The 18,850-nt window shown below is 40.4% G+C and overlaps 1 protein-coding gene across 1 annotated transcript in view; it reads right to left on the reverse strand.

Moving 5' to 3' along the window:
- Positions 1-2,790: 2,790 nt before the first annotated feature.
- The window catches only part of NT5DC1 (5'-nucleotidase domain containing 1), a 152,167-nt gene continuing 136,107 nt past the window's right edge, over positions 2,791-18,850 (reverse strand). The window contains exons 12-13 of the mRNA XM_075708187.1: positions 16,231-16,399; positions 2,791-2,909 (exon numbers count right to left, since the gene is read on the reverse strand). Coding sequence (XP_075564302.1) covers positions 2,791-2,909; positions 16,231-16,399 — 288 coding nt within the window. The remainder of the gene's footprint in view (positions 2,910-16,230; positions 16,400-18,850) is intronic.

Raw genomic sequence — 18,850 nt, forward strand, 5'->3', positions numbered from 1 at the left:
AGAAATAAACTCTCTTTATTTTAAAATTCAGACACATGTGCTTTATAATGAAACAGACGCCAAAAGAGACTTGGTATTCATCTCTGGTTCTAAGCAAAACTGTGACTTTCAGGGCTATATAACCAGACACAGTGGTTTTAATGAATCTTTACAACTTTATGTCTCCCTGCCCATACTCAAGATAGTTTTGCAGGCACTTCAGTGATCTTTCTGTTAATGGCCTCCCACAACAGAATCCAAGACATTTCAGAGATTTCCACCGTTTAAAAAAAAAAAGAGAAAGAAGGAAAAAGCAAAGATGGTGTCTTTACAGTGTCATGTTAAATATGGCCAGCTCTCTATCAATTTTTTGCCACGTGCATTTCCTCTCCCCAGTCTCCATGCCACCTCAATTTCCAAGAGCTTTCCCATTGCCCCAGCATTGATTGCCCTCCTAAAGCTCCTCCATTGCCAACCTCTCCTTTGTAACAAGATCTGTGAAATTTTCAAGAGATTCTTGAATAAGAAGAGTCTTTAGTACGAGCCATTAAGTCCTGATTTCACAGGAACTCTGGTTTTTGGTCAAACACTTCAATTATTTTTCCTAAGTCTTCCTGCAGCATATGGTGGCACATGGAGTCATGCTTCCAGTAGCCTTCTGTTATCCACTTCTTTCTCTGCTAGCGTGTGGTTCTTCTGGCAGCAAGTGCAAACGGCTGGTGACAGCCTTCGTCAGAGACAGGTACCGTCACCTCCCAGTTGAGGAAGTCCGTATATGTATTTGTTCTGGTGAGCTTTGTGTTCAGGCTGTCCTTAGAATCTGCCACCTTTCCATTAAAAAAAATACCGCTTCTCCACTGAGATGCCAGGAACCAAGGACTGACTTTGATGATTTTCACTCTAATTTTCATTAACAATTCAATTTAAATTAAATTTCTTTAAAAAAACAAGAAAAAAAGATCCCCAACCTACAAAAATCAGTTCCAAATTCAGAACAACAAAAGCCTGAGGGTACACAATATTGGTTTGGACCAGAACGTAGTTAGAAATTATTTGCAGAGGATTACTTGATTCAGGTTAGAATTTCAAATGATGCTGTAATCAGGGATCTGAGATTTTAATCTGGGTATCTCTCTGCTTAATACAAATCATGAGCTTATCATGAGCTGCCCAAGACATTGATGCTAATTTAAAAATTTCAGAATAAACCTAAGTATTACTTACTGTTTCTTTTCTTAAGTCAAATATTTTCAGCCTATAGTTTATGAGGAGGAGAATGGCACTTTCATTTTCCTTCCTCACCCACCTTGTTTTAAGGAAAGTTTTTCTTAAATTTTTCCTCATCTGTTTTATGTTTCCCTTTCAAAAAAACAATGCTAAATGTTAAATTGGAGATGTTGCATATTACTTGTGAGTATACTGGACCACAAGAATGTAGAAATAACATCCCCATGTAAATGAAACAAAGGTAGGAAAAAAATATGGAAACAAAGACTGATATCTCTGAGATGAGGTGGAATGGTGTTTGCGTCTGATTCTGACACAAAATATTTTAACCAGTGAAGCTGCAAAAATCGAGCGTGCTGTGGTGACACACGTTAAATGTTAACACAAGTTAAATCCATTTTGATAATTGTCTAGGCCTCAGAAAATAAATTCTTATTGTGGGCTTTTCTTGAAAGCAAGAAAATAAAATTTCTTTAAACTTTGAGGGAGATTTATTAAAAATTCTGCCATGCTAGTGTGCCTAGACAAAACTGCTGACTAAACAAATATATTTGACATGTTTTTGCATCCGCTACCCTGCATCAGTTACCGAAGGCTCCCTGTCCAAAGCGCCGGAGAATTGGGTCTTTGAAAGTGAATCCACAGAGAACAGGATGCCCATTTGCTTAAATTAGCCGCTAAGAAATCCCATATTCAGTTTATGTCTTCAGTCTTGCTTGTCTTCTGGGCTGAGCCTGCCCTTAGCAAAGATGGCTCTATATAGCTGGGTGCTATATCCTTCCTACTCTTGGAAGGATTTCCCAGGGAGGTGGAGAATGTGGGTTTGAATCCACGCAAGCTGAGAAGGGAACTGTACACAGGTTTCCCTCCTTCTGCAACAGAGCTCTGACTCTTGAGGTTTTGAAGACTAAAGGAGGAAAAAGGCGTGTAGGGAACCTTACTGTTGAACAGTGGTTAGGCACTTTCAGGAATACAAAGCATGTGACAAAGGCTTTCAGGACTGTCAGTCTGCATTTAGCTACCTAAATCCCATTCAAGTTCTCTTTTTGGGTTTGATGCATCTTTCTGTTCAGGCCTCAGCCTTTCTGTATCTCCAAGAACAGTTACAGTGAGGGAATAAATTCCTTAGAGCCTGCAAAACACTGATCTATGGTAATTACCTGGGCTGTCCAAGGTAACTCTTAATGGAATATGGCTGAGGGTCTGGTTCATGTCTTTCCTGGGGCTTACGGTAGCAACAGCATCACCTTAAATAGGGATAGTACTGAAAATGTCCTTCAAAATGCAGAATGTAACTCGGGCTGAGTTATTACTAGTACATTTCTCTTGAAGGCTTTGGGCAGTGCATGGAAAAAGCCAATAGCACTTTGCGAAAGGTAGTGGTGGTCAGAAGATTTAGAGAGAAGGATGCACTGCTTACCTGTTCCAGCTGGACTAGAGCAACAAGTGAAACACAAGTCTACACAGGAGTCTGCTTTAATCCATCATTCTATTTTATGAAGCATCACACAACATTTTCACCAATTAGCATTTGATAGCAGTTTAAGTAAGGACCACAGGGTTATTTAAGGAAAAAGCAACAACCTATTTCATAGTCACTGACTCCTCATTTCGCAGCAGTGCTCTTGGAGGGCTTGGATAGTACCCAGCAGTTGCTGAGCTATTTGAGGAAAATCGTGTAAATCTATAATCCAGTGGTAAATCTGAAAGACAGAAACATACCAAATCTGATTAGCAACACAGCCCATATCACAGAAAAAATAAGCCTGTGGTGAATAGCAGTACCTCTTGAGCCCTTGAGCTGTTTGCTCACCAGCATTAGAACTCAATCAGATTGTGTGATTACATATTTACTTGGCATCTTCAGCTGTCCAAGGGATTGACTTTCAGAGTTTACTCAACTGCAGTAAAGGATATTCAGTTCCTTGATTGCTAAAACAATGCTAGTTATAGAAAATTATTAAACTAATGCTTAAAAATTGAACAAAAACCTTCATTGAGCCTAGATGGAGTTTTCCCACGATAATGCTTTCAATTTCATTCTTCAATTTGTCACCTTCCTCTTTTATCTCAGCAATCTACTCATAAAAGGGCTACATTTAAAACAAAGAAGTCCGTTTCTTTTTTTCGTGGCTGTTACAGCAAGATTCACCAAAGGCACCGGCTCTTAGACCTTCTTGCAGCCCAGTGTTAACAACTTCATTTTGTACCAGGCATTCTTAGAAATCTGCACTTGTAACTTGGTGTACTCATCACTTCCAGTTTGAAAGAACACTGAATGCATTAAAATAGTTCTGAACAGTCAAAGCTTTCTTTTCTGTCACTTTTTAAAAAAAGTCTTTACTGCCAGCAGTGACCCGCCCACCCTCACAGCCAGAAAACTGATACTTCCCATGCTCACCTCGTATTCAAAGTTCAAGAAACCAAATTACAAAAACACACAAATAAAACTTCATTCAAGAAACAATTACCCTTTCAATAAATGAAAAAAAACCCAAACAAGCCAAAAACCCAACCAACAAAAAAGGGTTAGCTCCTTCCTAAGTTGTCTGTTTAGAACCAAAGCAAAACATAAAAACTATTACTTAGCTCATCTTAACAGTAAGCTATTAATGACAACTTTGGTTTTTTTTTTAAATTTGGAGCAAATTTGGGGTGATGATATCCTGTCACTACATGCTACAATTTTTTTTTTTTTTTTTTTTGTGCTCAGCAGCTTTTGTGAAACAGAAAGAGACAATCTGAGCAGTTTCGGCAGGAACAACAGGAAGTTGAGGTCCGTCTCACCAGCGATTCACAGGCAGGCGCCAGGACAGCATCCAGATCTGCAGCTTTAAAACCATATTAAAAATAACTAAAGCAAGCAAATTAGTATTTAGATCCAGCTGAAAAATCAGATGGAGACTGGAATAAAGTAGGAATGGGAGGAGACTTGATTGGAAGTAAATTACGCTTTATGAAGTGGGTTCCTTCAGCTTGTCAAAGAAGTACATTTTCTCATTTTGTCTGAGTCAGGGGAATCTCTGGAGCCCTTTCTGAGCACAGCAGAACAGGCAGATGTTTTTCTAGTCTGTGGAGGGCCCAGTGGATTTACTGGCTGCTGAGTCTATTTATGACAGCTCTGTTTAAAACAAAGGTTTCCAAAACAACAAATAATAATAAAAAAGAAAGCAAGTATTTCTGAATATCTTTATGAGCTATAGAAATTAAATGCCATACAGTTACTTTTATATAAAAGCTTTCACTAGCTTTTTAGTCTAGCAGTCTGGAGTGTCCCTAGAGTAGTTTAACCAAAGAGCAGCACAAATGGGGCAGACTTGCTGCAGAGTTGCTTATGCTGAAGAAAAGAATCAGTTGGATCAAAATGGTAATTTTGTTGGTATTTTCTGGTAAACTAGCTTTACACAATCAGCTTAAACACGAGATCCCAACCTATCATTTTTGTCTGAGCAAGCTGACTTTGGAAGATGATCAGAAGGTATCCCTATGAAAAATGTTGCCCAAGGCATCACTGAAAGTTGCATGAAGCAGGTACTATTCTTCACCCACTAAGCAGATTTTATGTATCACAAACATAGTAAAAATCTTCCTCTGTTTCCAGTTTTTTTCCATCAATGATTTCATTTCCTGCATCTGCTTAGCCTGGAATATGCAACATTTTATATTATTGCTTTATTTGTGTGATATATTTATGAGAAAGCTCTGGACTGATCCAGAAAGGCATACTTGGAATCTTAGTGGCTATGAATAAACACACGGTGAGGAAGAAGGGCAAGTATACAGGGAAAGAGAAATGAACATTTTTTATTGGGGGAATGCAAAATTTAGGAAAAAACGGAGATCCAGAAAATGTCATCGGTGAAGACTGCTGTAAGCTCATTTAAACTAAGTTGTGCAAAAACTTTGCAGCTTAAAATAAATCACAGTTGCCCTGGATTTTAAAGGTATCGTGAATTGTACACAAAAGCTCGATCCAACTTCTTGTGATGTAAGTGGCAACGGTATCACTAGGTCCAGCAATACTGCCTCATCAACAAAGAACAACGATACAGGTCTGGAGTCTGCCTCCTGGACACAGCAGCAATTCATTTCGTATCTGGTCTTACTCCATATTAGCACTGATGACACAGAGAAGCTATAGGCAGCTCTGTTTCACTTAAGTGAAACGCCTGTGCAGGCCACAGCTTGATGCAAAAGCATGCAAAAAATAAGATACAGTGTTTGATAATAAAGCAAGTCTCAGGAAAGAAATAGTTGCTTATTTCCAAGCTGATTGTTTTCCTAGTGTTTTTGCCAGTAAATTTCTCCAGGTTCTGCTACTGTGCATGCTCACAACTGCTGATGTCGCGGCAGACCTTTGCATCTTGGCACCCAGTTCTCACCTAACCCTGATGGAGGGTCATAAATTAGGCGGGGGGCAGATACCCAGTCCTCTCTGAGATACAATTTGACAGAGAGGCTCTAATCAGTCCTAACCTACAATGATAATGAATTCAGCACAAACCTCATCCAATATTGCCACTCTCTCAAAAAAAAAAAAAACACCCAAAACCCACCTGAACAAACTAAACAGCTTGAGACTAGAAGAATGAACTAGCTGGCTCTACCCAATTGCTTGAGGACCACAATCCCTGAATTTTTCTGTTGTACTTGGGTGATTCCACCCAGACTCATTTGGTTCCCAAGACAAATAGGATATTAACTTTTAGAGCCAAAGACTCCTAGAAGTCAGGCATGGAGGGTCTCAAGGTCTATGTCCCTTTCTAGATCTGCAGAAATGTCAGTTATTAGATGCACCCCCCTGGATTTCTGTCCCACTCCTGTCTTTGCTCCCACACCAGAGCCTGAGTGCAAATGATGCAAACCACTTTGCTTTGCAGTGACCATTCAGCATTGCCAGCGCTTCCCAACGGCTTGGGCAGCCCTCCCGGGTTCTATGCCTTCGCCTGAGCTCAGCAGCAGGGCTCCTGCCCTGCCCTACCTCGCCGGCAGGACTCCCGCAGCCCTGGTGTAAACCCAATGGCAATGCTGACGTTTGAACAGTAACCACTGGCAGTTACTCTGTTCCAGCTGCTGTGTCCCAGGTATCCAGATCCAGGTATTAAGTGACATTAATTACAACATTGTGCTCTGATGCTTAATGTATCCCACATCCATGCATATATTTAGGTGTTACGGATGGATTTATTTCATAGTTATTAAGCTGACAACGTCTCAGCGTCTGTGTGCTGTTCAGCTAGTGTAAGCAAACTACATGACAGCCACAAGCTTTTATCAGAAGAAAAATTAGAGTTCCAGCCACAAGGAAGGAAAAGGAAACCACAAGAAGAAGGGAAAACGTAATATTCTCAATGAGTGATCAGGAAAGTATTTGAGTAACTCGATGGAAGACAATTATAATCTAATCCAGACACAGGCCTGGCTGATAAACTCAGTACTCACTTCTAATCCTTTTTTGAGATTTTCTTGAACAAACCAATACATTAAACAAATATAATCTTAACTAAGCTCTTTAGGTGGAAGGCATTTTTTTTTTCAATTAAAAGCACAGTCCAAGACCGAAACAGATTTCTCCCAAAATACACAGCAGAAATGTCAGGAATCATTTTGCAATATTGACCAACAAAAGCAAAGCCAACATTTTTTAATCATGACACAACAGCAGCATCCTGGTGACGAGTGAGAAGCGCTACAGAAAGCAGAACTCCCCTCCCCTCTCTGAGGTCTGCTCCCAGCCAGTCAGCAGGGCTGGAGCCAGACGCTGCAGAAACCTCCTAGTAAACAGCACGGATGTGTTCCTAAGTGAATCCAAATATATCCTCCTGATTATCACCACGGAAAAGGCGCAGGGAGGAAAACTAAAACTTCGTTAGTGATACCCAAGTTTTAACTTGAAAAATCTTTAAACTAAATTGTGGCAAATCTCAGAAAACAGACAGAGCTCTATGTTATGGCTCAGCATCCAGGTGGTATAACTATAGGGGCAGACTGTCAGCCAGTATTAATGCTTTTACAGGAATTCCAGTAATTTACACAGTCTTAGAAACTTTGCCATAAATCTTTCCTTGTATTTCAAAGTTGCTGTTGAAGAAAAAGGAAAATTTTAATTTCTTAATGGTAACAATTTCCAATAATAATTTCTTAACAGTGGAGCAAGCTCAGCTGCTGCAGGGGAGCTCACCAGTTTGGCTGTGCTGTTGAGTGACCTGATTTGTCAGTCTGCAGGTAAACTATAACCGGTGTTGGTTTGTTTAAAATACTAAGTATTTTTATCTCCTGACCCATTTCTATTTTATAACAGTCAAAGCAGCACTTGCAGCAAGAGCTCAGAATGTGAAGGAGGGTACTAGTGGCAAAAAGAAAAAAAAAACCCAAGGTCACAAGTAGATTTATCCAATAACAGTTATTTTTAGCAAAACTTCTAAGGCTGATTTTCCGGAACAGGAGGTCAGATGTTCGCTGTATGAAAACAAAGCTCCTGAAATAGTGAAGTCAGCACGAGGAAAGCGTTCCTTCTATCAGTTACACGAAAGTCATTGCTGCTGTCTGCATACCCTGCGACTCCAAAGGAGGAGGAGGAGGGAGGGTATCTGTGCAGTGTTGTATGGGAAAGGGGGGACCCTTCAGTACAGGTATTCTCTACAGAAGGACGTTGCTAAAACTTCTGAGTTTGGATGTAGCTGGCACTGGCAACGTGCTATATGAGCCAGTGCAGTTTATTCCTGGGCACGCAGGAATAAAGACCAAAACTAGCCTCAGTGAAAGTGCAGGTTTGCTGCTTTAATTGCACCTGCGTAAGAGCTTTTGCCAACACAGGTGTATTGGTCAGAGATCGCACCTGCAACTCTGCCAGTAGGCATCTGTAGCATGAGCTTGGCCTCAGGAAGAGCTTCCCTGCCACTGGGGTTTTTTACTGGTTACTCTTCTAACATGGAAGAGGGTGACGTTGGAGAAAACCCAAGTGGCAAACTGCGGGGAGATGTGGAGCAGCAGCCTCGCTGTCAAGAGTTTTGCAGAGGGATGAGTGCCTGGAGGATGGAAAGACCATGGCTGTTGCGATTGCCTGTGGCATGCAGTTTCACCGCTATTACCTTGGGAGTAAAAATTCACATTACTTTGGGTCTACCCTACAGCCAAGGGACTGCTGACCCCGGCTTGGACAAAACAGCTGTGCACAAGGCATGCGCTAAACTCGCATCTGAGCCTGATGGGACTCTGCAGCGAAGCAAAGCCTTAGGAATTCCTTTGCTATTTTGGGTTTATATGAGAAAACACGTTATTTCTATGTGAGGGAAATTTCTCTCATTTTTGTTTTAGTTTAAATGGTAATTTTTGGAGATCCTTTGAGAAAATAGCCCTGTGTGGTTCTTTGCTTGATCTGGAACTGATCAAAAGAAAATATTGGACTATAATATTTTTAAATATTTGATGAAGACTTAATCTGAAAAAAATCCTAAAAGAATGCCAAGATCCTACTAGCAAGTGTTAGTCTTTCAGGAATCTGTTAATTAATTTCTGTCTGAATGACTCATCCTGGATCTAAGGGTGGTGGGAAGGGCTTCTGCGGTAAGTTGAAGAAGTTAGCCTGAAAACAAGCAATTGTTTGAGATGACAGGCATTTCTGATTGATTAAGAAAAAGGAATAAGTTGCATTTTGAACCTGTGAAAGAGTTATATTAAGATAAATGCCGTGATGATATGCCCCTTTACCTTCATTTCAAGGTAAACTGACCATGATCAGCCTTACTCCCCAAACTTGGGTTAATGTTGTCATGCTTCCCTCTCTTGTAAAACCAATGTTTTCTTTCCCTTTCCCTATTTTTTCCTCTGGATGGGTGACAAGCATTGCTTACCTTAAGGTAAAAAGCCACACACAGACACACATTAAGTTTTTTAAGCAGTGAAGACAAAGCCTACATTGTTTTTTGTGTGTGTATTACCATCTTAATCCAGAGGGAATATGTTAGGCACCAATCCAGAGTACATAAATACTTCCAGCAACTTTTTCTTGTACATGTGAGGTTGCAGGTTATGTAAAATTCCAACCTGGTCAAAGAAATGTTTCCAATACTTGGTGACTCACCTATTTTCACTGTTTTTCACACTCAAAAATTATAAACACTTTGTATTACCACCAGTGGTTTTAAAGAAGCAATCTAAACCCACCCCGTAAGTCTGCGATCTAGTCAAAACCCAATTATAGCTTTAATTACAGCCTGCAAATGAAATTATGCTGCCTGAGTTGAAGGATAACTTTAAAGCAGAAATGACTGAGTGGTTCCCCCTTTCTTAATGAGTTGCTCATGAGTTCTCCCTTTAATCTTTTAGAGGTGGCTGTATTTTGACATCTCACAGAGCAGAATAACAACAGCAGGAACATTTCTGTCAGTTATTGGCTAGGAAGTAATCTTTTGGGTTCTGCATGATTTGACACAGCCTTCAGGGGCACAAGTCAATACACCTTTCTGGAGGAGAAAGGAAAGGCTGAAAAAATTGTAATACACTGAAAGCTGTCCTTTCTGTGTTGAAAATTTCTACCAGGTAGTCAAATCCTTTGGGAAAGTTGGGGTCTCAGACCCTTTGGGAAATAACTGGGTCCTGAAGCCTTTTTACAAGCTAGTTCTTATTTATTGAATAATAATTTATTATGGTTGAAATGCATATTGTCGGTTTCAGTTGTATTTTGCAGTTGAAACAATAAATTCATTGTATCTGTCTGTCCTGTTAAATATGTTGTCCTTTCTCTTAAATTAAGAACACTGAAACTAGTTTCCTGGAACAGATGAATCAGATTTATATTATCTGATGCTTTTCAATTTACACATAGAGCAAGATGCTGTTAATACATTCAGAACACGTATCATCTCTTCAGTAAATTATCTTTGCTATCTGGTTTTTTACTTGCATCACAACCTCACAAACAGAAAACCTCAGAAATGTTGCCACTGTATAGGTATACCAAATTTTAAAAAATAAATTTATTGTATAAAAAGTTTCATTATAAAAATGACCTCTTTGGCCTTTTAGTGCAAGTAGTATTTATAGCAGCTAAGCCCCAAAGCAGTTTAAATCCTCAAAGCAGTCTTTAGCTGATATTGTATAGATATATTTTTACACTGAAGCTGGTAAGTAAAAGCATGGTTGTAAGGTAAGGCATTAAATATAAAATGTTACTGCTAATTAACAAGTAATATATAATATAGATAGTTCTAGATGTTTAAGGAAATTATATGCTATTATTGTATTATTTGAGTAAGTAAGAATACATAATTATCACTCTAGTTAAAGGAAAGACTAATTTAATTTAGAGTAGCTAGATTTGACTTTAAATGATGTAATGTCAATGAACAATCATAGAACTAATGTATTGAAATATGGGAGATTTTTTGTTTCGCTTCAGCAACAATTACGAATTGTATTTTTCAGGATATTTAAGGGAGTACATGGCTACGTGCTTAGTGAAATCCATGACTTCCATAGTAACAGTTGATTCTTCAAGGGCATTCACCTTTAAAATATATGTTGAAGAAAGACTGTGAAGTTTGTAATTTGTAGTTGATCTGTGACGGGCAGACCCATGTATCTGCAACCCATGTGTTGCCAGTTCTGGTGTCCCAGTCACAGCTGCCTTGCGGGCATACGGGTAAAGCATGATAAGATTTCATATAGCACGCAAGATTTAAAAAAAACATTATCCTCATGCATGACACAAGCTTGCTTATCAAATCTCCAAAGTGTGAAATGAACTCTGTCTCCATAAAACATTTACATTTGCACTACTTCTTCTCTGAAATGCAACTCTCTTGAGCTGCAACATTGCTCAATCTTGCACTTCTTGTTTGTGGTAATTTTTAATCCTATGACAAACCTCACCATTCAGAGGTGTATTGGGTTTGCATGGCAAGGTTTTGGCAGCGGGGGGGCTACAGGGGTGCCTTCTCTGAGAAGCTGCTAGAAGCTTTCGCTGTGTCTGACAGAGCCAACGCCAGCCGGCTCCAAGACAGACCCGCTGCTGGCCAAGGCCGAGACCATCAGCGATGGTGGTAGCGCCTCTGGGATAACATATTTAAGACGGGGAAAAAATTACTGTGTGCAACAGCAGCCAGAAGAGAGAAGTGAGAATATGTTAGAAGAACAACTCTGCAGACACCAAGGTCAGTGAAGAAGGAGGGGAGGAGGTGCTCCAGGCACCGGAGCAGAGATTCCCCTGCAGCCCCTGCTGAAGACCATGGTGAGGCAGGCTGTGCCCCTGCAGCTCATGGAGGTCCATGGTGGAGCAGGGGGATGTGCCCGAAGGAGGCTGTGACCCCATGGGAAGCCTGCGCTGGAGCAGGCTCCTGGCAGGACCTGCAGACCCATGGAGAGGGGAGCCCAAGCTGGAGCAGGTTTGCTGGCAGCACTTGTGACCCCGTGGGGGACCCACGCTGGAGCTGTCTGCTCCTGAAGGACTGCACCCCATGGAAGGGACCCACGCTGGAGCGGTTTGTCTCCTGTGGGAAGGACCCCAGCTTCGGTAGGCCCCTGATGTCCGGCCAGGGTCAACCCACCACAAGACACATTCAGGACATTAGGTTAACAATCATGAAATTTAAAAAAAAATTTCTTGGGTTTTCCTTTTTAGGATTTAGGACCCTCTTTTTTAATCTTTTCTTTGCAACAAGAAACAAACCTTATCAAAAACTTATCAAAATTCCCCCATGAACTCTAAAACTCCACAGTTACTCATCATGGAATTTTTTGAAGTGGGACTTTTATAAAAATACCAACCATGATCAGAATCAAAGGAAAAGCATTAGCTTGAAATACGCATATCATTTTGGGGATCAAAGAATTGTTAATCAAATTTCAACCTGAAATGGTAGCACTGGCTAGTTATTTTAGTGACTTTTTCTACAAAAACTTGCTTAGTAAATAAAATGTTATTTATATTTGATATCCTTTGTAAATCAGAGAGATCTGCAGTTATTGTTGGAATACCTACGTGATGCAAGACATATAATTATTTACATGGATATCTGGAAATTTGATCAAAAGGCCACAGAGTAGCGGTCACCTGCTCCTTGAAGATAAAGTTCAGATTATGCAGGTATGATAGATAAGAGCACCCGCCTCTACTTGGTTCATAGCAAACTTTTTGAAGTGGAGGAGGATGTATTAGAAACTGTAGTTTATGCAAAATGCCATTTTTCAGACAGACCCCTACACCTTTTAAGTTCCATGTGTGAGCTCAAATGCAACATTCCCATGGTAAAGGATCTTGGTTTGGAAAACTTGGCTTCTGATATCACTGTGCTTGGAAATGGTCAAAAACTGTAAGGGAGCTGTAAATGAGGAGAGATTCAATAGCAGAAAAGTGAAGAAACAGATGGATTTGTGAATGAGGCATTTAGAATAGGAGTAGGGGCATTGGCTCCCACTATTTTATTAACCACGTACTGTCAATATAATCATGAGCTCATCAGCTTTTTAATACGTGAGGAAAACTTCCCTGCTTACTGAAAGTAGTTAAGGAGAATTAGCTCATAAAAGACCTACAAAATGTTTAGAAAACTTTCAACTTAACTAATCTTTTCATAATATTGCAAAGATATAACCATAACACTGCTCTTCAGCTAAACATTTTTTAATGTCATCTTAATGTCAAGGTGATAATGTCTTAAGAGTGTTAATTGACCTTTATCTGATTTCCTCTCCAAACTGAGGAAAGTACACAGAAGGTATTATAGAAGATCCTTTCTGTCCTTTGGGCAATTTTGAAGATAAACAAAAGTGTCCTTTTTCATGCACAAGGAAAATGCCAGTTTCTCTTCAGGGGCTGTTTACATGAGAAGCTGTGATGCAGTAATCTGCAATCCCACTAATACTCTCCTTGCCAGAGGCGAGATTACAGTTCAGAATTTATGATGCATCTTTGAATGCAAATGCCTTTTGAGTCAGATACTGAATTTTCAACAAAAGATGAAGACAGAAGTATATTAGCACAGAAAGCTAATGAAGAATGGATTGGATTATTTTTTCACCAAGCTGCCATTTTACTAATTACACATACAATTTGTATATATGCTCCGTTATTTTATACTTTGAATGGCCAAAAACTGCAACAGCGCCATTCCCTGTGAAACCCTTTTCCTGCCATGCTCTTTGGTAAGTAACCGATCATTCCCTTTAGTTACATGTATACATTCTTCAGATGAAACTATTAGAAGATGTCTGCACCAAACTTAAAACACGTTGGTGAAAAAAAGAGAACTGCCAAAGTTGTTCCTATTCCAACACCTCAATCCAGATCTACAGCTTATTTTTAGTATTTTTTTACATACTTCCTCTATTTAAAAAAAAATGGAAACAGGCTTGAAGGGTTTTATTACCCAAAATGAATTTCTGATAACTCTGTCAAAAGAATTCTCATATGAATTTTGATGAAAACTGAGTAATTTTTCTAAAACATCACTAGTATTGAATACTGTTGCATAATTTTTGGAATAATCTGTTTCAATGAAAAACGTGCCTTCAGAAGTAAACCAAGCTGTTCTTTATGCACAGGTATACGTTGCATCCAAACAACAAGAATCAATTTTAAAGTTAGCGTAGCAGCCCTTGTCTGCCTTTCACCAAATATTGTTGCAGATCGCAAGCTCTTGGGATATTTACTTCTATGTGGCGCTTACTATTGCTCAGCGGCGTACAAAGGCCAGGTCAGAGGTTGCCAATAGTGAAGCCGTGGTGAGCCCACGGCTCGCAGGAGGCTGCAGCACAGCTCCCGGGAGGCGGCAGCTCCTTTGGCTGGGTCAGGTTGAGCCGGGTGCTGCCGGGGCCGTGCCAGCCGGTGCCCAGGAGCTGGGCTCGGACGGTCAGCATGCCGGCAGCCTGGATGTGCATTTGGGCTCAGGGGATCTTGAGGAAAGGCCTGCCTTTTTGCAGCTTGGCAGTGGGAAGTCCTCTGCTGGTAATTAAAGTAGATGAATAGGAAAGGAAAAGCTGGAGCGCATCAAACTCACATAACCCGTTTGAATCTTTTCTAGCTAGTTATTCCCAACTAGCTGCAGCTAAGCTATGGCTTACAACTGCAGCCAAAAACTTCAGGGCTTGGCAAAGCAGGGGCTCTCACAGCTTGCTGTGACAGGAGTCAGACAAGGTATTCGAGAGGAGTCAGGAATTCCTCAACATCCATAATAATGAACATCTGCTCTTCTGCACAAACAAACAAGAAATACCTCTCTCTCTCTCTAAGAAACCAGAGTTCTCGTACCTTCAGCTTTGAGCCTGCTTTCAGGCACACAGCTGCAAGTTAAAAACGTTATCATCTCCTGTCCTTTAGCTCTGGGGTAAAATCGGAGATATCAGCCCCTGCGCCAGCACCAGTCCGATGCAGCGAGGGACGGCACACAGTGTCGCTGCTAATGGAGGAACAGAGTTTGCATGGGCTCCACGGCCGACGACAGGCAGCAGCTATGCTACTCACTAATTGACACACATACGCCTTTCTGGTTCGTACCCCTTCCTCTGTAGCTGGAAACTTGGTGGTATGTTTGCGGTCTAAAGCCTTTGCTAGCCCTGCAAACTGAGCTGTGGTTGGGAGGAGCTGGCTGGGAGGCAGAGTTTCACAGAGTGTGGCTGACCGACATGTTTCCTCTAGGCCAACACTTTCAAAACAAGCCACAGAATGACTCTGGAAAAGGTATTAGAAGGGAGTTTTACAGAAGTTCCCTCACTCTTGGCAATTTCCCTTGGTATATTTGGGCTTTGTACCTTTAGGCTGAAATACAGACTGCAACACGGCAAATACCAGAAGCATAAATAAATTGTGGCACCGTATGAGTTTTCTATTTTGAGGTAACCTTACAATGTGCGAACATGTGTAGAATATGGTTCCAAAGGACAGGTCTATCACGTGTTCTGGTGTAGAAATAACTGCTGGGCAAATCTGAAATGCTCTCTCAGAACAACTTTTTATTCCTTGGTCTTAGGCATGAAGTAGGCAACAGATGCTGAACAGAGGGGTTAGTAAACTAACTGCTTGCTGTGTTCTGCATACAGCTACACACCTCATTCATTTAATAGTTTGTTTATTCCTTTAGATATGGTGTATTGATAAAGTTCAGTAAGGCAAAATGACAGATTGAGGATGGACAGATATATAGATAGATAGAGGGTCTTCACCACCACTTCGTAGTCAACTGATATGTACTGCAGTTGCAAAGTTATTGCAGTATTACTGCTACAGCTATTGGTACAAACCATCCAAAATAATGTATGGTCCCTCTGGGGATAAACAGCAGTGGAAATCAGAAGTTCAGCTGTAATTGTAACTTTGACGCAGCCTTGATCTAAGAAGGTAAAAAGCCTGAGCTGGTTTCTCAATTAGGTGAATTTTTGGAGAACAAGACATTGCTTGTGATTGCCTTGTTTTGATAAGGAGGGTATTTTAGGCTCCAGCTCTGTCCATAATGATGCAGTTTCAAAAGCAATACATACATTAAAAAAAAAAAAAAAGAGAGAGAAGCACAGTCCTAGGCATTCTTGGCTTCATTACATTCCTGCGTTTGTTCATCTCCATTTCAACTGTAAAGGGATAAGTGAGCTGATTGAGGAAGGATAACAAGCCAAATCAGAGAAACGTATTTAGAAGTCTAAAAAACCCAGGTAACTTGGCATGTGTTTGTTTCCTAAGGTAACTCACCACTGAAAGTAGACACAGCAAAGTACGGTGGGGAAGTCCTGAATCAAAATTCAGGAGCTAATCTGTGATCTGTTAAATGTTGCATCCTATTTCTAACATAGGATAAACTAAGCATCTAATATTTGCAGGTACAAACAAAAAACTGAACTGGTGTAGCAGACAACTATTAAAAGCATAAACATCAAAGTAATTAACTGCCACTAGCATTAACTGCTGCATGATATGAACAGATTATTTTTTAATGTATTTTGGATACATGTAATCTCAAAAATAGATCTACAGTATAACAAAGTTACTATGAATACTACATGTTCATTAAGAAAAAAAAAAGCAATCTTCCTTACCTGCTATTGCTTCAAGACTAGGGATTGCAATAGTGCTGTAAGTGCTAATACATTTACAGGACCATGTGCGAACTAAGGTTTCCTCTGCATTTTCCAGGCCTGGCAATCTGTCCACGAAGAAAGAGCCCCACTGTTTAGATACAAAGTAAGGACCTTGGGGCTGATCTCCCTGAAAGAAAAATAAATAAATATGTAATCTTAAAAAAAAAGAAATCTTCTTTCTGTATCTGACCACAAGCATCAGTTTAAGGAACTCTAGTGTTTCTCTGATTTTCTGGAAAAACTGTATTGTATCTCAGGAGCAAAGTGACTTTAAAATATTATAAATAAAAACAATAACAATATTCCTCTCATAAGTCCACAAGCTCCTGTTTATGCAATTTATGGATTCCCTAGGACATAAAAAGTTGGCTTTAAATATTTTTCCCTTAAAAAATCTTCTATTTTCCCTGTTTTTCTGTTTTCAATAGCATGAATAGCCTGCTGCCTTTCTCTGCTAGAGAAGCTGGGTAGCTGCAGCACAGACTGTAACCCAGCCTGGAACTCCTCCTGGGAGAAAGGAGTCTCCCAGTGCTGGATGGAGTAACTGTGAAGGATGCATCAAGCCACCTGTGTCATGTTATCTGTTTTTGAACTGAGGAATGAGTGAGAACAGAGCCACAGGATCCATGGAGAGCCATTAGGTTGCCTAGCAAATTGTGAAAAATTGATTTTTTTCCATGTGTATTTTCAGATGACAACAACACACAGACTCATTATGTTTTAAAGAAAGCATTAAAGCAGCATTGGGAAAACTGATTTTTTTAGCAGTTCATCTTGAAACCTGCTATGTATTGCCATGAGCAGCCCGAAAAAGCTCCAGGAGGCCTCTACAGAAAGATGAAAAAATGGAAAACAAAACTGTGAACTACACTGTAGAAAATCTGTTAAAGTCATTTGTGTGCAAAGTATCTTTTCAGACCAGCAAAACATAGAAGAACAGATATCCTAGCGTGTGCCTCCAGACTCGTGAACTTTTGTACTTTATTTTCCATTTAACCCCTTTCTTAATAGTTTTGAGAATCTGCTGGAATAATTGTGTTTATGACAGAGGTCCGCAGCTTTTGCTCACAAGAAAGCTATTGATGCAGCTGAACAGACCACGCCAGTAAACACAGAGCCATTCTTTTTGTGATTCTGCACAACAGTTTTTTTCTCTGACCATAGCTGGGGGTGGGGAGGAAGTATTGATTTGGACAAATATAGATATTGGTTTCTGTCTTCTGATGTATATCGGTTGGAAAAAAGCCTCATATATTTTGTTTCAAAACAAGCAGTTAAGAGCTGAGTTCTTTCGTGTTTTTTTTTTTTTCCCCCCTCACACACAGGGGTAGCATCTTACATTTTTTTTTGCCAAATCTTATCTTTCCATGCAAATCCCAGGACTTTACATCAGCTATAATTAAAAGTAGATGTTATGCTGAATTAAAATCCGTTTGCCAGCTGGATGACACATGCAGAAAACTTTTAAGGCCGTTACAGCTGTTCAGGTGTTTAATCAAAACAACCACCCCAGTACTGGCCCACATAAGCATTTGCACAAAAGACAGGGCCTTGTTTATTGAGAAGAGAAAAAACCTGAGGCTTCTGCTTCCTGAAATGTATGATTGGCTCAACAGGCAATTAAAATTGCAATCTGTAGAAATTAATTGATTTTTTCAGAGCTCTGATTCTCAGAGTGGGAATTTCTTCCTTATTAAGGAGGAGGGAGTTACATTTTGGATTTACAGCCCAAGCCCTTAGTAAAACCAAACCCAGTTAGCTATGAGAGTTGTCATCAAGTCACCTGGTAGAGGACTCCTGTTGTTTTGCTACTGGCTTATCTCCACATGACAGAGGAGGTTTGGTAGGCTAAATCTTGTTCTCAAATCTTATAACACATCTCATTTTTTTTTGCCCACATCCTCAGGAAGCATCAGACATTGCTCCCCCTGCCATCCCTAACTGGTGTCTAGAAGATGTCCATCTCTCATCTGCAGCATACATAGCCTGCAATGAAGGACAGACCATGGGCCATGAATCTATACATCTGTGAAATGAGGCAGAAGTGCCCTGTTAACATCACTACTCGTCACATGCCTGGAGGCACACATTCAGCAGTGGGGCCCAGGAGCTCTGGAAGGTGCACCAGCCACTCCTGCAGTCCCCAGACATGGGGTTTGCTCTCAAAGCAGGACAGGAGATCCTGGGAAGTGCTGAGCAATCCCTCTTTCTTATGCAAAACCCCCAAGCATGTGGTTTTGCTCTCAGGCATATTGGTCAGACAGTAGCAGGTCAGACGTTGATTGTGTCAGTGGAGGGTACAAAGCCTCAAAGACTAAGTCTTGACTTCAGAGAAATAACAATGGTACCAGCGTGCCCCAAGTCCCAGGGCTTTCCACTAAGTTAAGCCACCTGGAATACTTACTATCACCTTGGCTTTATTAACTGCAGACAAATAGGGCCTGTTAACAGAGCAGACAGAATCTGGTAATAGGACCCTTGGGTAACACTGGTTTGTCAGCTTACAAATGACCTTTCTAAAATACAAACAGGCAGGCAGCTAAGCTCTGAAGTTTTTCTACATTTGGTAAAGAGATGA

Source organism: Pelecanus crispus, chromosome 3 (assembly GCF_030463565.1).
Source record: "Pelecanus crispus isolate bPelCri1 chromosome 3, bPelCri1.pri, whole genome shotgun sequence".
NCBI classification, from domain to species: Eukaryota; Metazoa; Chordata; class Aves; order Pelecaniformes; family Pelecanidae; genus Pelecanus; species Pelecanus crispus.